Source organism: Dermacentor albipictus, chromosome 1 (assembly GCF_038994185.2).
Source record: "Dermacentor albipictus isolate Rhodes 1998 colony chromosome 1, USDA_Dalb.pri_finalv2, whole genome shotgun sequence".
Classification (NCBI taxonomy): Eukaryota; Metazoa; Arthropoda; class Arachnida; order Ixodida; family Ixodidae; genus Dermacentor; species Dermacentor albipictus.
Window position 1 is genome coordinate 202,651,928 of NC_091821.1, and position 21,833 is coordinate 202,673,760.

The 21,833-nt window shown below is 50.0% G+C and overlaps 1 protein-coding gene across 4 annotated transcripts in view; it reads right to left on the reverse strand.

The window, feature by feature from the left end:
- Nucleotides 1-4,625: 4,625 nt before the first annotated feature.
- LOC135906656 (protein tiptop-like) overlaps nucleotides 4,626-21,833 on the reverse strand; it is a 455,200-nt gene continuing 437,992 nt past the window's right edge. For all 4 annotated transcript variants that reach the window (XM_070530739.1, XM_065438187.1, XM_065438195.1 and 1 more), the window contains exon 2: nucleotides 4,626-10,785. In XM_070530739.1, the coding sequence (XP_070386840.1) occupies nucleotides 7,907-10,785 (2,879 nt within the window). In that variant the 3' untranslated portion in view covers nucleotides 4,626-7,906. The remainder of the gene's footprint in view (nucleotides 10,786-21,833) is intronic.

The following is a 21,833-nucleotide window of genomic DNA, read 5'->3' on the forward strand; positions in this document are numbered from 1 at the left end:
TAACCGACGCGGGGTCAGCCAGAAGGCAGCGGCGGCTGCCGCCTCTCCGTTCTACGTAACCTCCGAGACTTCTTGCCCATTGCGAATCTCGGAGGCTTTGCAAATCTTGTACAGCTGCTAATGTTGTGCGGAGATGGCACGGCAAGCTCCAAAACACAGCGAATCAAGTACGTCGCAGCTGCGCTTGCAATCAAGAACCAACGAATCCGGGCCTTCGCCACCTTCACATGTTCAGCGTCTTTGTCTCGGCAGTCTTCATTGGTTGTGCACCTCTGTTTTCAGCTTAGGAGGTATCGGCCGTCGCGATTCATTGTGATGGTGTTAAGCTTCGGCTAACGTTCGTTTCGGTGGACATCGGTGGTGTGGCACAGTCGGACCCAGAGCTTCGACTTGAAGAGGGCGTGTGCCCGCGGCACACGCCATCACTTTTTGACACGCCAAATTCCTGACATGCCCTACTGCTTCCAAATCGCAGTGTACTGTTGCCCTCCTTCACTTTCGTTAGTTCGAACTTTCGTTAATTCGAACTGAAGCGGCTTCCCCTTGCGGTTCGAATTAACGAGCTTTTACTGTAATTTGAAAAACGTGCTCTGATCTACTGACCACTCAGAATGGAGCAAAGATTGACCTCATTTGACAAGCATAAACGAGACTGCAGAAGACCATTTCGCTCAGTTGTGAATGGCGCCCACTCGAAAGATCCAGACAGCTGCGAACAAGTTAAAACCCAGAACCATACACACACCGTAATCTGCAGATAAAAATACCTGCACATACTGCATACTGTGTGTTGTGTTTCAGTGTACCGTTATCCAAAAGTAAGAAAGCTTCGGTTACATGGGCAGATATCAGGGATGCGTGTTCTGCCTAATTTTTGTTCTACACAATGCGTGACCTTCACAATTCCCCTTCCTTTTCTTAACACAGTTCGAATACTACCTCCAAGCGTGTACTGTTAATTTTTTGTGTGAAAAAAAAACACAGAGAAAGTGTGGCGATATTTGTAACATATATTTTATGTTAGTTCTTTAAGATTGCACTAAAATAATCTGTTTACATTTCTGCAAATATAGAGAAAGAAATTCACGCAGAAGCTTCTCCGCGAGTTGTTTAAGAGTGCATAAGCATTTTCCCACTTGCTCAACTCCAAGCAGCTCGGTGTCATTATCAATGTTATGAAACTTGACCCGAACAGTATAAACCCTTATTAATCCTTATCCATCGTTATCAATGTTATCAGACTAGGTCCGACCCTTATCGGTTGTTGTCAACCTTATCGGACTTGATTCGAGCATTATCAACACTAATCAGTCGGTATCAACCTTATCGCAATCAATCCAATCCTTATCAACGCTTATCGGTCATTCTCAACCTTATCGGACTTGACCCGAGCCTTATCATCCCTCATCTGTTCTTATTAACCTTATCTGAATATCTCCGGCCATTATAAGCCCGTATCGCTCTTTTGCACTCTACGCATCCACGCTGAACCACTATCAACCGTATATATACCCCATATATCCGTATATATCCAACCGTATATCAACCGGCCCATATAACCCCTCGTCACTCCTTATCATCCTTGTCAACTCACTGACTGTTTATTTGTGCATGTTGCTTGACGTCAAGCGCATGAGCCCCCAGAGGTCGGTTGCATTTCGGTCGGTGAAGGGACGCCCCAACGGAAGGCTCATCTCGCGGTCACCGAGATTCATCGGGGATGTGGCGTGTTAGGCATTAAATGTTCGCTAAGTCGGAATTTTCTTGATTTTTACAACGCTCCAAGTCGGCTCTGCATGTGGCCCTAGAGGCTGCTTTTATTCCGCCATCACCAAAAATTTCAACAAAACCTTCATGAAAACTGCTCTCATTTGACATTTGTTCTGTGCTGCCGGTACAACACGTTCATATGGTTCAGATATAATCACCTTCTACAAGCGGCTGTGTTTAGGCCAGCCTATGAGTGCAGCAGAAATTTCTTTGAGGGAGGCTGTGAAAATGTAATCCATACTAAAGCGAGCCTTTAGAAAGTGAATGCCTTCAATAACCTCCTTCAAGAAGCCTCGTGGAGCCGTTCGTGCATCTCTGACCGATGACGACACAACTATTTCTGGAAGGTAATTGATTAATCGAAATTATAACGTCTCTCCCAGAAATTGACTGTTTACATCACGAAAGAATTCATAGACACATTGTTTCCTGTTCCCCATTATCGTGCGACTTATTTCGAATGTTATTACCTAGATGTACTTAAGTGTGCCCGCCCGTCGAATGATCATTCCTCCAGCGATCAAAACCTTTTTCTTTTAAGTTACATTCGGCAACTCTTCCTGTCAAAACCTGGTTCGAAAGAAAGGGGCTGTTTCGTTCCATGGTCGACAAACTGCCGTTTGTTGAAACAATTGATCGCTGTTTTGTACATTGTAAGTATGCCATGTTCTTCTGGGACTTTCTCCAAAGAACACTTAAAGAAGATTCAGATATCATACCACATCATTTAGATATCACGCCATTAGATTTAGGTGCACGTTAAAGAACCCCAGGTGGTCAAAATTTCCGGAGTCCTCCACTACGGCGTGCCTCATAATCAGAAGATGGTTTTGGCACGTAAAACCCCGTAATCTAAAAAAAAAAATCACACCATTGGTTGCCTACCTTTTAAAGATCCCTGTGACCAACCATATGACATCTTCATGTTACTTGGCCTACATAGCCTTTGGCGCAGTAGAACGCGCGACAGGCACGCTGAACCACTACGAAGCACTCGATCTATCAGTTTTCTGAGAATCTGCTGCCTATACGTTCGTAGTGTGTACGCTGCACAAGAAGCAGCGCCTGCTGGGTGCCTTTATTGGACGCTTGCACGTGCTTCCATTACTTGAATGTGTTTTCAGCCACCTTAAATTTTTGTACATCTTTTTTTTGCTTTGCTTTGCTGAAAGTTCTGCTCCTATGTAACAAATAAAGGAAACAGTGGGTGTTGCACTAGTGGGTAAAACACTCGGCTTCTGAGTGTGGGGGTCGTATAAATTCTAAACTGAAAGGCGCCGACGTTTTTCTTTTCGAATTTATTTTGCTGTATACATTAATTTCTTTATAGCGATTCGTCTAACGGAACAGATGGACAGCTTTTCTCGTTGATAGGCGTCGGAATGCTCGCGCATTCAAAATATCGTTCGATGGTTAACTCCACTAGGGGAGTAACATTTGCTCCCTTCCTGAGTACAGCTACACACTCTAATAAATCTTTACACCCTTTCGAGTCTATATTTGCCACACAACGATAATCGTCATCTGTCTTGCCCGCATCTCCTTTCTTGAAAACGCTGCGCTCGTTACATTCCTGTCGGGAATGCTCTGTCATGCGAACGCGCATGCCGTTCGTTACTGGAAAGTACCGGGCTCGCCGCGTTAGAGAAAGGAAATCCGGACAAGACAGGTGACGATTATCCTTGTGGCAATATACACCCCAAAGGGTGCAACTTTTTTGGAGTGCACTCTAAAAAATGTTTACTCCTTTTGGGGCATATATCTGCCACACAACAATAATCGTCATCTGCCTTGCCCGCATTTCCTTTCTTGAAAACACTGCGTTCGTTACTTTCCTGTCGGCAATGCTATGTCATGCTGATAACGCGCATGCCGTTCGTTACTGGAAAGTACCGGGCTCGCAGCGTTATAGAAAGGAAATGCGGACAAGGCCGATGACGTTTATTGTTGTGTGGCAAGATACGACCCAAAGGGTGTAAACTTTTCTTAGAGTGTAGCTTTCATGTGGTACGAAGGAGACAAATGCTGGTATGCGGTTGTGAAAGATGATACATGTCCAGATAAGCACCCCACATAGAACATAGGAGATGCGACCAATGACGAGAGATCTGCCGCCAAGGCACCCGGCACTACACGACACATCCCAGTACCCACTTTATCAGTTTGTACAGCCGTGCTTTGAGCGGCATCACTCGCATTGATGGCAGAGGTAGCTCATTCAGAGACCAAGACCAATTGGCTCGCTCATACGAGATCTATCTGCGTAAACTTACGTGGCTGGTGAAGCTGCATATAAATGTCAGTTGAGGATGGTAAAGAGACAAACAAATATAATTTCGCTCACCGTATTGACGACCAAATTTTCACTTTACCGTGTAGGAACCAATTATCTTAAATCAAGAAAAATGCTGTTTTTGACCATAAACGGAAAAAGTGATTTTTTGAAATGAAATACTCGGTTTCTTCCATTGAAAAACATTTCTGTAGTAAAAATACAAATGTTTTGTTTTTTCCCGGTTTTGTTCGCATTTTTTTTTTTACTTGTAGAGTAAATAAATTAGCTTGATGCTAACTCAGCTCACATGCAAGCAAATTGCGATATTATGCATGGGCAGTCTGGGGAACTTGCCATCCTTTTCTCCAGGCTGCCCATCCACGAAAGGTTGTCCCGAATTGCCTAGGTTTTTATTTATTTTTTTCCATAAGAAGGACGCACCGTCTACTGGCGAATACCGTACAGCGCTTCATCGCTGAGGACTGTCTTTCCGTTGGCTCCATAAGGACGTCCAACGTGGAAGCACCGGAGCTACTCGTCGGAATGTCAGTTGAACAAGGACGACACAGAGTCAACACAATTCCGCAGTCGCGATATAGAGTTTATTAGTAATAAATAATAGGAATATAGACATATACAATTTCAAGTTTTTCGTCTCAATGGTCGTATGTACAATGCGGGAAAAGTGGAAGCACTTGCCAACTCAAAAACAGAAACAAATGCGTTCTCCTGGGAACCACAACAAACAAAACCGCGTGTTATTTTTTTTCTCCCTTATTTTTATTTCTTTTGTCACTCTTTCCCGGGACAAGTGGCCACACAGGTCGTCGTATGGTGCTCCTTCCCTTCCCGCCCTCGTGCTTCTTTTTTTGTTTTGTTTTGTTTCGCACCACCAGCCCCGCGAGCAGCCGCGAGGGAGAGCGACGCTCGCCGGGCCACAGTCACACGCGCAGACACGCTGAAAAGCCACTCACACGCACAGCAGCTGTGCTAAGAGGGGACCCCGGACATGCGGCAAAACGCAACGGTCTCGAGAGAACCAAGCAAATTAAATGAGAAAAATAAAAAAAAACCTGCCGCGAGACAGAAAACGGAACGACGACAGCTTTTTGTCCACATTTCTACCGGGATTGATTGAGACGTGGCTGTCGCCAGCGCGCACCGATGGAAGATGAGGTGCGCTTGCCCGCGAGGGCTTTCCGGGTTGAAACCCTGAACCGCCGCAAGAATCGCCAGAGAACGGGGAAGGGGGGAGGAGGTGTGAGAGCGTGTGTGTGTTTGTGAGAAAGAGAGATCGACATGCTAGATAGACATACGGAGCGCAGGTTGAGAGATGTCGGGGGATCGCGGGAGGCAGGCGTGCCTGATTGCAAGGAGACGAGTGCGCAGGTTCCTTTATATAACGAGATACAGGCTACAACAACTTTCGCCAGCTTAGCAATTTTTTTTTTTTTACGTCCTCTTTACAGAAATCACGGGGCGGCGCTCGGACCACCAGCGGGGGCCGAGCCCGCGCCCCGAGGGCTGAGGCAGGGCCGCGGCCAAGTACGACGTGGCAGCCGCGACCGGTGCGCACGCCACTTCCAGGGATGGGGGATTCCTCCGCGCCACGCAGCGTCATCGGCGTGATATGCAACATCATTTCGGCGCGCCGCTAAAGGGCTCATTCCGGGGCACCAGCGGGGCGCGTTTAGTGCCTCCCCGAAGTGGCGCGCCACGGTCCGCCGAGTCGCACCGCAGTGAGAACGCGATTGCGACCAGCACGAAGAGGGCGTCAGACAAGTACTTCTATAAATTACGCGGCCCCCGCCAACAAAGGTGGCGCGCCTTCTCCGAAGTTGTCACAAAGAAACTCGGGAATAGCGGCCGTGCTAATGCGCGCGCCCCAAGAGCGCGCAGAATGCGGCTCTGGCGGCAAGCCCCAGCGACGAAATTTCCTTATTATCCGCGTAAACGTATCTGGCGAGGGGGGGAGGGTCTCTTGCCGTTTGCGGCGCGCCAGGTCTGTGCGCAAATCTACGTGCCGGATACATAATAGAAAAGATGCCGCCTGCCAACAGGCAGCTCGGCCGCGGTCTCCTGGACGAGTTTTCACCTACCAAAACTGACACCCCAAGTGAAAATACATGGCTGTGCAGCACCATTCCCGGAATCTTGCACGCGACAACAGCTCTCACCGGTTATTGCGTCGTTTCAATCTCGCCGGCTCGGCTGCTCGCGTGCCGCATTGCAGTTTTCAAATTACGATCTCGGCCCTTATTCCCTTGCTCCTGTGTGTGTGTTTTCTGGCAGGCCCTAGATGACGGCCTTCTGTACGCGCGCGCCTCGCGCCGCGGTCCCCGCAGAGCAATCGGCCCAGTGCTTAGGCGCGCCCAGCGAAGAAAACGGCTGCGCTTCTTTTGCTTGTTCGTGCCCCCCGTGAATGACCCGCACGCGGCGAAACAGGCAACAAAGCAGGCTCGCTGATCCTTTGCAGCGACGGCCCCTGCTGGCGTGTGGCGAACTTTAGTGGCGACAGTGAAAGACGAACAGAAAGAGCTGCAAGAGAACAGGCGCGAGCTGGGCGGCCAAGATTCTCGCGGTCTCGCCGAGTGATAATGTGTTAAGACTGCGCACAGGCCTATCTCGTCGCGCGCATCTTTGGTTGTTCAGACGGCCGTGGAACAGCAACCAGCCGCAGAGGGCCGGCTTTTGCCATCTGTAAGCAACCAACTGAAGCCGTCCTAATGAAGATATTCGCAAACGCTTTGCGTTTTCAATACAAACGTGAGCATCAGCGTGCATGAGGATAAAAGCAACTGCCTGAAACCGACGATCCATGCGTAGTTCATTCTTGGTAATCACACTCAACTATAGTACAATATATGCATGTAGGACTTGAGACCCCACGAAGAAAAAAAAATGAAAAGAAAAAGAGAAGGTCGTTTCTATATACACGTATAAAGGCATTTCCCAGCACGGTAAACCGCGCAAGCACTACAACATCGACTCATCGCTAACTCGCGCTGTTCTTTTGAAGAACTCAAAAAACAAACACAGCATCACAAGGTTTGATATGGAACACCGAGGTGCACTGCAGCAGGTATGTGGTCACAAACAAGGGATGTCGCTCGGAATAGTTGCAGAAACGTTTCTTGCGGTTACTACTCCTGTGAAACACCGCAGAAAACACGCAACATAGAGAACAACCTCTGAGCTACCGCTGTCCTGTCCTTCTACCACGCTTTTCCGAACACACAGGACGGGGTATTTTGGGAAAGAACCAGCGCAGCCTTTAAACTCTATCGCCCGTGCGTCAAATGCCTTATTGCAAACACTGAAAATTTTCCACTTCCCATTGATATGTAATCAATGACAAGAGTGAGCTCCAAAATAAAGAAGGAAAAAAAAAGACAGACGGAAAGAAGACGAGAGGGCGTACACATCACGGCACGTTCATAAATTAAGGAATGTTGGTTCTGGCGCGCAATTAAGGTAGCCAGCCAATGCCTTCCAGCCGCCACCTCGTGACTGCTACCGGCGCGTGGAATTCTCTTTTGCTTGAGCATTGCCACTCTGTGGATTGCCAGGCGACTAGCGTCCCCCAGCCTGAACACTTGGTTGCGGGCAGCCGCATTAAGGTCAGTTAAGTAACGGTCGCCCAGATCTTTAAGTGAAGACCCGATCGCCGGAGGCGGCGTAGTTGGGCATAGGCTGGCCATGCTCACACAAGTTCACTCAAAGAGTCTTGAGTCCACAGACTGTCATCATCACAAACGGGGTTCGAAGAACGAGGTGTCGAAAGAATGAGAATCACATGGAAAGATTGCTCCGCGTCCCAGCTTGGCGAGCCACACAACTGTCCGGCCGAGTCCCTGGGGGTCACACGTACTTACTGGACAACTGCTTGGCCAGTTCCGTGTACTTGAGAAACTTAGAGTGCGGGCTCTCGTCGGCAGGAGCCGCTGGCGAGCTGGCCGGCGGCGAGGCAGCTGGCGAACCAGCCGGTCCGTGGCTGCCTGCGGCGCCCTGCGACGCCTCCTTGGGCGCCGGCTCCTTGGCCTTCCAGGTGGGCGAATCACTCGGCGTCGCCGCAGAGCCGTCCTTGATGAAGTGCATCTTGGAGAGGTGGTGCCGGTAGGCGCCCTTGGACACGAAGTGTGTATCGCAGAAGGCGCACTTCATGAGCGAGTCCGAAGTGGCTGCGTCGTTGCAGGCCCAGCTGAAAGCCAGGATAGAGCCAGGGCTCGCCGCCTGCGGCGCATTGGCGCGCGACAGGTGCGCGTCCGTCTTGTCCAGCAGTTTCTGCAGCTCCTTGAGCGGATGGTCCGAGACCGCGTCGCCTTCGCCGTTGTGCTGGCCGCGCCTGGAGCGCGACGAGCTCGCGGCTCGCGGGTTCTGCTTGGCCTTGGGAGATGCCGTCTTCATCTCGGCCAGCGGCGTGTCGCAAGACGAGGACGACGACAGATCGTCCGTGTCCGGCCCGCCGCGCTCAGACGACCTCCGGGAAGGCAACCCGTCCGCGATCACCAGGTCGTCTGCGCCCGGCGAGCTGGCTCTCGTCGACACGGACTCCGCGGGCGACCGAGGTTGGCTGAGGCGCTCCGGGTCGAGCACGGGCGGCTCCGCGTCCTTGTCAGGCGAAGACACGCCGCTGCGGGGCGAAGCGTGGTTGGCCGGCGTCTCTTCGGAGGGGCACGGCGACGCGAGGCCTCCCGTCAGCCGTGGCGAGTGGCCAGCCGACTTGATGGCACCGTAGCGAGGTGAGCCCGCTGGGTGCCATGGAGGGTAGACTTCCTCGTCGATGCCGAGTCGCTGCAGTATCCCAGCCGACGTAGGCCCTCCGCGCTTGCCTTTACTGTCGAAACTCTTCTCGATGAGTCTTTCGATGGCGTTGAGGACCGACGTTGAAGACGATGACGTGGAATTGGGCCTCTTCTCCGACTCGGCGGAGGCCGCGCGATCGGGCTCGGCAGACTGCGGACGCGGCGACTCCAGCGGCGGCGGCGGAGGCGGAGGCGTATCGTCCTCGGCGCTTTTGCGCGACTCGTTGGAAGAGCAGGGCTCGGGTCTAGCCTGCTGTTGCAACGCGGTCTTGAGCAACTGCTGCGAGCGGCTGCAGCTTTTGATGTGCTGGACAAAGTCTTTGGCGTCCACCTTCTCGGCGCACTCTTCGCAGGCAATCTTGCCGTCGGACTCAGCAGCGCCAAGCGGACTTGGCGACGTCTGGTTGCTCGGTGCTCCAGTACGTGCCGTCATCTCCATACGTTCCAGTTCGAGCAGCTTGCGAACAGGCAGGGACTTCTTGCGCCGTTCACGCGTCTGTCGGCGCCGCCCACCACCTTCAGTAATGGAGCGGAGAATATGTTCCTTGTAATGAGAGTTCTTCACCATGTGGTAGCTGAGTTCTTTCAACGAGCCGAACGCCTGGTCGCAGACCTTACACGTGAGTACCGCGTTGACTTGCGACTGATTAGCGAGCTTGTCCTCCGGAGTCCGCCACGAAATTATCTGCTCCTGGCTGATTATATTTGTGTAGTGCTGCGTGACCCTCATGTGCGTTGTCATGTCGGCAAGCGACTTGAACGACTGTCCGCACCACATGCACTTGAGGATCTGCCTCGTCTGTTCAGCGCCTTTTCCCAGCCAGACGTCTTGGCCACGAACCAGCTTTCGGGGCAGGGGCACGCCGTCTTTCGTGGTTGCGCCAGAGGCACCTGGAGGTGTGGCCGTAAGCTTTGGCGGGGGAGGAGTGGTATGGCCTGCTGATACGGGCGGCGGTGGCGGTGCAGCTGCATGCATCCCAGCCATGCCGCAGCGTGGAGATTGCTTCATGTGCAGCGTCATGTCTGCCAGTGACTGAAACGATTCCTTGCACCAGACACACGTGAAGACATCCTTGGTCTGCTCACCACTCCGACTGATCCATTGACTTTGCCACGGGTTCTGCCTGTTCGAGGCTGGTCGGAACGCATCTCCCTTGGCAGATGTCTTTTCAGGAAAGGCTATTTTCATCGCAGAGCTCGTTGCATGACCTAATTCGGACGAGGTGCTTCGTTCTCGTTTAACCTTGCCGTTCCAAGAGTGATGCTGGTGATGTGGCTCAGAGCCAATAGCCCTGGCGCCCATGCTCACTGGCGTCGGAGCTGACGGCATTCGAGCCCCAAGCCAGGGCCCTCCGGGAGTCGGGTCTAGCCGGCCCAGTTTCGCAGGTTTGTGTTCGTGCGGTACCGTTCGCGCTCTTCGTCGTGACACCGACAAGTCTAGAGGCGAATCGGTGGCCCCGTTAGCTGAGGGGCCTTCCGCGACCGGCATGTCTTCATCCCCGGACTCCGCCACATCGCTTCCCGATGGCTTCTTGAGGCTAAAGTCCAGCGGGGCGTCCTCTTCGCCCGCAGCCTCTTCGTTGATGTCATCCCCTTCTTCCTCTTCTTCCTCCTTCTTGACGACGACCATGGGCGCAAGGACCGGTGGCGCCTCGTCGCGCGCAGGGGTGCTGGTCTTGCGCAGCGGTACTTCTCGGTCGTCCGGCTCCTCTTTGAGTGCCGCCGGCTCGGCAGCCACATCATCTTGCATGGGCGAGGAGGGAGCTTTGGGCGTCGCCGCCGAAGCACGCTCGCTGTCCACCGGTGAGCACCGCGGCTCGGCAGGAGGCGTCTCGGCCAGCACCGGTGGCGACGTGCTTCGCGTGTCGCTTGTCACCGAGCCGTCCTCCTTGGCTTCGTCGGCAGGAGCGTCCACCTTCGCCTCGCCTTCCTCCCCTGCGAACGTGCAAAAAAGAAAGGAAAACAGGGTCAGATAATGGGCGACTGGGGAACGTTCGCATGAGTGCGTAGCTCGAAAGTACGAGACGGGAGGTAGGGAAAAGATAAGGGGTAGGAACATTAATGGCAGGAAATAATAGCTGCCATGAAATATAAACGCAAACGGCACTATCCATTCCTTCTTGCGCTCTTACGGTTACCTCTAAGCCTGTATAAATTCACAGTACAAGAGATATAGAACACCACTCGAGCGTCAATCTTAATATTACTAGTTGAATCGTGAAAATTTGCAGCAGCAAGAGCGACTAGAAAATTTCTGCGTGCCACGCAAAAATCAGTTTCCAGAAATTGTTTTCCTTTGTTTCTCCAGAGGCACCAGGAAATCAAGGTTCGAGTAATATTGAGGCGCACCCGAATGGCGCAGTAGGTACTAGTGCTACCCTTTGTACATCATATTTGACGGCAAGCATCAGAAAGTAAGATTAATGGCTCCAGTTTCCTTTTTTTTTTTTTTCTGAGAGCACAGATGGTCATCGTGCTCGTTTATCGCGACGCGGAAGGTTACCGATAGCGCTTAACAACTGCTATACCGCCGCCAGTGAAAGAAAAACACCGCGGAGTCCCCTCGTGCTTTCCAGTCGACACGCCAACTGTAAGCCGTACTTAGACCTCTCCGCACACTCGAAAAAAGAATCAAAACTGTCTCCCGCCAGCGCGACGAGCGTGCCGAGCAGGCGCGCGCTGGCGTCGTTCTTCGCTCCTGTCTCCGTCAAGTATCAACCGACGCAGAGGCTGCCATGATAGATGGCCCGCGCTTGCGGAAGCCAGGTGCTGCCGTTGGCTGCGAGCGAGCGTGGCTGTTGTTCACCGCTGAGCGTACCTGCCCCGCCGTCGACCGTTTTGCGCCTCGCGAGGACGCGCATGATGTATGCCACACGCGCCGATGACGCGTCTAGCCAAGCTGCAGACCAGGCGGAGCTGGTGAAATTGCGACCGATTATTGCCGGGCTTGTGCTGGATATCTTACGTTTTCTCGTCCCATCTATCTTAAAGACGTAACATTAGAAATTATGGGGCTTTACGTGCCAAACCCACGATCTGATTATGAGGCACGCCGTAGTGTGGATTAATTTTGAGCACCTGGGGTGCTTTAACGTGCACCTAAATAAAGTACACGGGTGGTTTCGCATTTCGCCCGCATTGAAATGTGGTCGTCGTGGCCGCGGGATTTGACCCCGCGACCTCGTGTTTAGCAGCGCAACACCAAAGCCACTAAGCGACCACGGCAAGTTGACGTAAAATCGTCGTTCCGCAGCGCCTGCGCACAACTTACGCCAACTGTTTGCAGTGCCCCAAAAAAGCTGCTGCAAAACCACTGTGCGCGGAACGAACCTCGGCAAGTGCTGCGCGACGGTCACTGCAGTTCACGACAGATTGATCGAGCATGGACGTAAACGGCAAAGATTACGCGAAGCGAACATCGGGGACCCATAGAAGGAAAACAACAAGACCAATAAATCGGTTTGTTGTGAAGGTCTAGAACACAAAAGAGAACATCTCTGGCTAGGCAGCCCAATCCTTATTCCCAAAACGTTTACTACGTAAGAGATGCGCGTAATACGCGCTGCCTTCCTCTCGCGAGAACCCATGCATTCTTCTCGCGAGAACTCATGCAGGCTGAGATCTGCGTGTATGATGCGGTCTTGTGAAACGATGCATATTTAGCCCCAGCAGTCAGACCTTTTTCCTACGAAGTACCTCATGTGTGTAATGGTACGCGTGAGTAGTCGATGGCTGTGGTTGCGTAAGTGCACGTAAAATGAAGCGAAAGGAACTAAAAGCAACTAATGCTGTGAGTCGGACACGTCTTCAACCCCTTTCATGCTCCTTTACCACGTTCGCTAAGATTTGCGATTTGGTATCACGAGAGCACTTTTTTCTTTCGGATAAACGTGGTCGCATAGGAGCTAGTAAATGGCAGTCCATCGAGCTGTTTTTCGGTTATGTGTTTCCGGCGACAGATGACCACATGTTAACGTGGGTTCAACGTCGTTGCTGCTAACACGCACCCGCTGTGAAAGTTACGCAAATAAATCGCGAGGCAAGTAAATGTTCTGCGATCTCCACGAGTATCACAGGTGAGCAACACGCAGGCTCCGAGAAGTTGCGAGATCTAGTGCTACGAGCTACGCCACGCGGAAAAATGAATGAATGAAGCTTCATTGTATTGTCGAATATGATGACACGTCGGAGTGGGCAACGGGCGACGACGTAGTTGTGGTCGAAGACGGTAGCTATCATCTAGACCCTAAGCCGGAACTACCACGACTCCACTGCACCTTGACGAAACCCAAGAACGCTTATAGTAGCGCCACAGTAGGCCGAAACCGTCCATCATACAAATAACGGACTGTGAAAAGAGGAAAGCAATTTCTTCTCGACTTTCTCCTTTTTAAACAGAGCGAAACCTGCTAGATGTTAACGTCCGATGGTTACATTTGGGTGATAAATAGCAGGGCAGCTTCCGTAAGTGTCCATTTCAATCTAAACAGCGTAAGTTTATTTAACACGTAACACATTCTCAGTATAGAGGAAATTTTTGCATTCCGCCCGCGAAAGCGATAAGGATGCAGCGGCATCGAACCTGCAGCTGTGCACTAAGCAACAAAACCTCATAGTCACCGTGTCGTGGCGGTAGTTGTAAATAATTCTCAGCGCCCTAGTTATAACAAATTTTAGCGTAAAGCACACGCACAGCAGAACCAGGCACCGCCTGCACCTCCAGGCACCTCCATACATGACACCCCCCCCCCCCCCACACACACACACACATACACAGGCACACACTTTTTTTTTTCACTTCTTTGTCGTTCTCTCTTCGGGTACAAATATAATCGCGCCCGTTGTGCTCAAACAAAACTTGACTGAGCACTAAACTTGAGTTGAGGCGACACCTCTACCGTTGACTCCCTACAGTATACTCGCTCATAATGGTCGAGTTCCATCGTGCATGTCGTCGATAGTCTTATGCTATCAGAATCTCAAATAAAACGTTTTGTTTCCTTCCTTCAGTGTTGTATTTAATTTATTAGCAAGTACATTACATTCGTTCCTTTGAGAATTCCATGAAACCTGTGTGATTGTCTTTGAAATTTTATTGCTGGTTGAATGCATGGTTAAAAGCGACATTACGAAACATACTTAACGCCGCATGTGTCGTAGTGCAGTGCCCTCAGAAATGGGAAACGCTGCCACCGTATACAGCCGAGAGCACTCAACACAACCAAGCGTATTCCGAAAACAGAAGACTTCGCAAGGAAAAAAAAATAACTAATGAACGGAAATGTTACTAAAATGTATATCTATATGCTGGCAAGTGGATCTCTACAAATAAAATAAGCCAAAGCCGTCTTATCGGACGTTCCACTGTTCAGACACGGTGATACAGTACAGCACCGAACTTCGTTCGCAGTGCGACTTCGTTCGCAAGCTTTGCAAATCCTGCTGGCCAAGAGCGTGAGAAAAATCAATTCAACTATACGCTCGAACCGTGCAGGTTATTTCCTGCTTCGAATGGTTATGTAAGCAATGGGCGCAGAGAGCATCACTAAGAAAATTGAGCCTTATAACGTTTAGAGTTACGTACGAAACCCTTTTTCATGTTTGAACCGGCTTCACAAGGAAAAGGTTCATGCTTCAGCATGCGGTTAAGTGAACTTGTTTAATTTTTTTTTTGTTAAGAATTCTTGCTGTGATCTGTATAAATGAGCGATTCCATGGTAAATATTGCAGATAAGTTACTTTCAGTGGCTCAGTTTGCACGAGTCAGCAATCGCATTTGACTGCAAGTGGCTATTCGTAAGGTCGCTTTGAGGCTGTTGCAGCATCTCGCGCACCTTCCCTGGCTCGCCAATGTAATAAAGAATAACTGGTATCTTAAACACCAGGCCGAGGCATGTAGAGCGCGTCAGAGGGCCCATCAAGTTCAGAAGGGCGGCTCGGATCTTGCTGGTCGCCACATGCGCAATCTGAACACCACGTTTTCTGAAGATAGGAGACTCCAATTCTCTACTACTGCATCGTTGCCCTACGTTGTCTGGAAGTGGCTACGTGTCTAAGCTTCTACGATTTCCAGCGACTAGAACGTTTGGAAGCCTTTTCACTGCAAGTATGTCTGGATGACCTTCATCTCTTCTTCTGTGTCTATTGCGTTCGAGCTTGTCTCTAACCTGACTCGTTTGACAAGCAGTGTTGCGAGTGCACGCTAATCTACTATGAGGTGCACTGATATGAAGATCGGATATCGTCGAGAATGCGGAAGTTTTCTGCAAATAGCAGTAGAACGATGAACGCCGCTCGGGTGCACCACGACGTACTAAAGAGTGGATCCTCATGGCGCGATACAGAGACGTGTGCAGAATATGCATGCTACTTACAATGGTTAAGGACTTGCAACTCTCGGTCAGCACCTGCCGCCAATTTACGGCCTACCAAATATTCCCCAAAACAGGGTAATCACGCCTTTTAGTCGGTTTCAAGTGGCAACAGGGCTTCTTCGCTACATGACCAATGCGCTCGCTCTGTGTTGGGAAAGACAGGACGTACACGTTGAAAGCGCTCACGACTTCAACAGCAAGGTAACGAACGTTGTCCTGTATGGTGCTGACTGACCAGTGTCTTTCGACGTTTTCTATCGGGGAAATTTAAACAGCAACCACGCAAGTTCGTTTCGTCGTGCGCTGAAGCATATATAAATTCCCTGTGGGGAAGCCGACCCCATTGTGAAGAACTGTTGCGCATGGAACTAGAAACGTTGGAACGATTATTTTGACGTCGTCAGTGGATCATATTTTTGTTCGACGTGCTTTTACCTGACCTGACAATTTTCGGTAAGAGACTTGACTACAGCAATCTATGGGGAGGCCTATGACGGTGCGTTAAAGGGGTGAATCCTCTAAAGGCCTTTTGCTCGGCACTAATTACGTTTTCGGGCATTTTCAATTGCACAAGCCAATGAAACTAGCGGTGTCGCGTTCCCTGGTGCCGACATGCTTCATCGGACTAAAATTCTTCCAACAAGCAGCGCCAACCTGCGGGTCGCTGACCGCATTTCTCCTCCGCTTTAAGCGCACTCACTGGAGAGCCTGTGTGAAAAGTTTCACACCACGTAAGACCACTAGTTTTGTCACCTTGCAACAGTTTGGCTAGGTTGCAAATGGAGACTGTCTATTGTACTGTCGCTTTTAAGCATCAGTTGTGTCACAACTCTGAAACAAAACAAAAAAAGAAACATGAGCCCCGGCGTTATCTTTAAGGTAATTATCTGAATTCGAGTCCTGCGTAAGGCTTTGCAATGAACACCAGCGACGCTTATTCTCTGAACATTGACTTGAAAACACCGCTATCAAAATAATGTCATTAAAACTGCAAGCCACGCCTAATTAACTCTGCAGAGAATCTAGCTCGGTACGATATACTGCTCGTGCAATATACAGATTTGCTTAACTTTGGCGAAATTCTCGAGTTCGTACACGAAGCGGACGTGAAAACAAGCCGGTGGACACTGACGCCTTATAGAATGAAAAGGCTGAGCGCGTGGTCACCACTATGCAAAGTGGAAGGGCAGCGGGACGCACCCGAACGATGCCGATAGGCTCGCGGAAGACGCGGTAACGCTCGCCATGTACACAGTCAGCCTTTCGAGCTTGCATAACAGCGACTCGTGCGGACTCGCGCGCAGGCGAAACGAATCAAAACGCGACCGCAATCGTGACTATATATACTCGAACGCCGAGCAGCAGCAGAAGCAGTGGCCCCAGCATGCATAGCCACATTCATGTCGGTTTCATGCTTCGAAAGGTCGTCGCGGCCTTCGACACGGGGCTGCCAGGAGCAGCTGCGACCCGAGGGCAGGAAAGCAGCCTCGCGGCCACCGCCGGCCCTCAGCCGCGGCTGCTGCCCGCACGCGGGAACAACGCCACTGCAGAACACAGCCAACCGCGGCAGCGCAGTGCTCAGGTCTATATAGCGTCTCCGAAGAACGCCGCAGGGAAGTATCCCAGACTCATAGAGAGCAAGCTTCCCTGCATTACCTCCCGCGACGAGCACCGCCACTTATAGGCTTTTGAGCGCCACGGTGTGCTGCGAAGTTGCCGACTGAAGGGAGACAAAACGGAGGAATAAGTCTGTCTATATACGTTGATTGTGCTTTGAAACCTCCATCTGCGCTTCTTTGACGCAGAAGTGTGGAGTAGAGGATTCGACGAAGACAAAACCACCTCGGCATGCGGGTGGACGGCCTAAGTTGGTTCGACATGTTGAAGTAGCATCGCGTGAAAGACAATTCGGACATACGAACGTGGCCCACGTCAGCGCTCGTGGCACACTCTGGTGACCGTTGCCTTTCGCGCATCCCTGCTGCTTCAAGATACAAAACTTCCATTCTTGAACTTCGGGCCTACAACGCGGCGCACATGACTTCAGAGTGACGTAAAGTACAACTGCATTTTAGAGTACTTGGGTCGTCTTAGCGAAGTACGAATCAATAAATGTTAGCAGACTGGGTGTTTGCTTGCGTTCGAAAACAACGTAATTAACTAGACCCAAGCAGACGCTGTCAAAGTCTACGACATTACGTGGAGCCAATGCGGAGAGCCCGTGCACGCCAAACAATGGCGTTATTCAAGACGCAAGTTCACATAGCTTAGCCAGTGGAGCCGCAAGCTGTGTCATGAAAGTATTGTTGCGAATTTCTTATGAAGCATGCCTGTCTGTCCGGACAAAGCAATATACAAGATAACGAAGGATGAAAGCATAAACTGTGTTCTGTCCTTCATGTACCATTGACAAGAGTACGCATCGCCCAGTGTTGTCGACAAAAAATCATGTTATTTAAAGCAGAAAATAATAATTTAAAAAAAACAACGAAGCGCTAAGCCTGTGGGCTGCGGATGACAGAAGCAACCCACGAAGCTAGTAAAACATGCCGCTAAACCTAGCGCAGCCTTGCGATAAACTTCGTAACGAAGAGACATGTAAGCCGACGGAGGAGAAACCAGACTTTCACTAGGTACGCCACGGGATGTCAACGGTGTATGTATGCGTGGAGCATAACCGCTATGCAATTTCTTCGGATAAGCACACCGCGATATGGTCGAAGCAACAGATCCCTCTGTACAAAGTTTCTACACTAAGCATGTATGAATTGCTGATAACCGACATTGTGGGACAAAACTTGATGACATGCGAGTCCAAAAGAAGATTACGAATTGGTCCGAACAACCACTGGCTCATCTTATACTTTCGTAAAATCTCGTTGTTATCGCATATATACGCCAACTTGGCATCGCGCAACCGCGCACTGGATCTGCCATGTTTTCTCTTGTCTTGAGAAAAAAAAAGTTGATAAAAATCATGGACGGTCACCGGATGGAAAGCACCCTTGCTTTTCTTGCTGAAGACGATCACAGCATTCGCCTGCATCTTGCCTCGTCGTTGATATAGGGCTCTAGAACGCTTTTTCTACCGATCCTTTTTGCCAACGCGTCTTTCGGAATACGTTTAACTGGATTTTATAGCATGGATCATGCACACGGAAGCATTCAAAACTTCCATCGCTTCCAAACATGAAGACTTAGTAAGGATTTATCTAAATTTTCGTGACTGCGTGAACAACTTGGGTGCTTTTTTGAAGCCACCGACCGGACATAAGTGAATATTAAAGCAGTTTTTCATTGCTGCAACAATGACGCGCATTATAGGAACAATATAAGATATTTTTCTCTAAGTTTAATGCGTTTTTTTAGAGTGCCTGTTCTTTGCCACTGCACGCCGTACAGTGTGCAGAGACAATCGTTTTCCGCTCAGCTGAACCAGTTGGACGACCAGGCTCTGTCGGAAGAAAAAAATTAGCAACATCGACGCGACTTAACATCGAATCAGAAGACTGTGCGAGCGCTACTGCGCTCGGTGAGATCGACCGGCCTGTGTGAACGCCTGTGATTGGAACACCTCTTCCGTTTCTTTTTTTCTTTTTCGTTGCCTTTGGCCTCTTTCCAACCCCTATATCCCCCACCCCAGTGCAGGGCAGCAAGCCGAAACTCGCCTCTGGTTAACCTCCTCGCCTTTCCTCTCTCGCTCTCTTTAGAGTGCACGTCTCCATGAGGCAAATTGCGACCTGGAGTGGCAATAGCCAAGAAACTTTAATTCCCTCTTTCTGGTGTCAATCCTTCTGTACAACAGGGTTGTTCTTATGCATTTAGGTAAGAAGCCAATTGCTTCAAGTAAACTACATCTGACAACGAGGTATGTTCTATTTCATCTTATTCAAGCTTGCTTGTACTGCCAGAATTCAAACACACTTTCAAGATTGTTTGCATTGCGCGTTAACGGTCTCGTTTTCAAATGCCCACCAATTTCGAACCAAATGCCGCATCAACGATAAAGTAGTCCGCGTTCAAGCACAAGCCAGAGCTAGTCTCCGGTGTGTGTGTTCCCAACCACACAAGGGTGAGCGGGGGGGGGGGGGGGGGGATGTAGACGGTGACAGCCTATGAGAATAGACTATGAATGCCTGAACTTAAAGTTAATGGAATCTTAGCGCATATAAGGAAGTTCTCAGTTCACTACATCCGTGTGCGACTGAAGCTGTCGCCGAAATTGTATTTCGTTTCATCAAAGCTCTAGAGAAACGCATGCTGTCGCTCTCGCCGCTTTGAAAAGAAGCGATGGCTGCACTAAGATATAGATCCGTGCTTTTTGGTAAGGCAACAACTTCAAAAGGGAACAGCACAAAAGACGGGACAGCCCAGAACATTTCCATTCGGCACTGTTCCCTTCGTAAACAATAGCTACTGTACAGTGTAGCACTTCAGATTGACTACATGGTCTAAAACGTTACTACGCGAACTCTCAAGAGTATATTCGTTCTGCAGAAACCACTAGCACCAGAATTACACACAAGCTGCACAATGAAGCCCCGTGGCAGCTGTAGGTACGCAAGCAGCGCCAGATAACTACAGAGGGTCACTCCAGCGATGCCTATATTTGACATTGACACATACTTTGACAAAGTGAATGCAGCTACGTTTAAAGTACTTTAGCCACGGCCTGTTTCTGACGTTCCAAGCAGATCTTGGGTTGCGAAAATACAGGCGTGGAGAAAATGCGTGTGGAAACAGCACAAATTTAAGACTGTCAAAACCTTGAGCTCCCCTCCCCTCCCCCTCTCCCCCTTTTATGTGTTGTGCAAAGGTACAGCAGGGTGTTGACTACTTGAACGCATAAACGAATCAACTAATGAATGGTCTTATTCAGTTGAAATATGTGTAGATTGGAATTGAACATTTCATCTGATTTGTCAGTTTCCCACTGAGCACGCCTATGATTCTCTTGTTCGCTCGCGTATAAGTTTAACTGAAACATACGTAACATGGCGGTGTCGCACTAATGGTTCCTGAATACTACGAAACATTCGATGGCAACGAATGCGTAACAAAACATATCGACCGGCAACTCAACAAGCGGGACATCCACAAAGCGCGTATACAGGAGCGGAGAGATCACATGTGCAACTAAATAAGCGCACGTACAACGTGGGTCACCAATGGCCGGCTTAAAACGGCGAAAGTAGCGCGGCGGCCAGATCCCGGTCAGTTACTCCATATCTAATTCCATGAGCATGCCGCGCTGACCAAACCCGTGTTGCAGTGCCACCTTAAGTGATGGAGAGAATAATGTAGTTGAAGAGTGGCGTGCAACACAATGCAGCGAAACCAGTTGCGTGCATCAGCTCAGCGCACTGGCGTTCGCTACATACGCTGCAATATTTAAATGTAGGCGTTGTGATAAGCACGCATGACCGTTGCTTACGGCTGCCATGCTTATTCTGAAAACACTCGATTGCTATTTGGTTACATTTTAATACCAGTTTTCAAGCTTTTGCTCTACCACATTAGCTGCAAAGTGGCGTTGCAAAGCTTTCAATTAGCGTACTGAAAAGTACTTGTCATGTTAGTCCTTTCCATTGCTTTCCTACTTCGCTAACGGTCTACCTTGCACAAACGTCTTCTTTTCCCTCTCCAGCGCTAGAGAAGCTGACACACACCCATTCCCCATTATACGTATGTTTCCTTCTGAGTTTACTGTACACATTTCGAATTGACAGCTTGTGTGCATCTGCCTCTTCGCTGCTGGTTTACATTTTCACGATAGCTTCTTGATGCAGTTTCTTCGTAGTAGGCACCGACAAAGACCACAGTTAAAGTATGGCGTTGAAAGAAACCCTTCGAAAGCGCGAGGACCACCTAGGCTATCCATCTCATGGTCGATTGAGGCGGCGTTTAAAGTGTTGTCGCAGCAAGCGTTGCAACGAAAGTGGTACTGTGTGCCAACAATCGCGGGTTACAAAGCCCAGCTTGGCATAACATGGTACGCGGCCGCGTCTTGTTTCGGAAGCTGACGCCGCAATAAGTAAAATAGAATAAATAAACACTGAGATTTTGAGTGCCAGAACCACAATCTCATTGTAAGGTACGCCTCAGCAGGGGACTCGGGATTAATTATGACCGCCCGGGATTCTTTAACGTTCATCCAATGCACAGCACACGAGCCTTTTTTGTACTTCGCCCACATCCGAATTCATGGAGTCACCGCCTTGATCGAACCCACGACCTCGAGCTCAGCAACGCAATGCCACTTGTAGAAAAAAGGAAAGAAAACGACGCACTCCTATACATGACCAGTGAATTGTGTAGCCGATGTCATCAGTGTCATCGCAGCGCTTAGCAATCCGCCAGAGCTTGCAGCCGCAGCCATAACAGATAAGCAGCCATGAACATGTCAGAGCAATGACACCGTCTACGTCTCAGCGAAGAACTCAAATACGGGACCCTGATTCCACTTGTATAGTGCCGCGTCCACACGAGGTCAGCGCGAACTGTGGTGTGGTGTACGCAGTCATCGTCCCGTACTTTCCGCGGGGCCTATCACTGATCAATATTTGTTAGTGGAGGAGGAGAAGGAAATAAAGATGATGATGATGATGT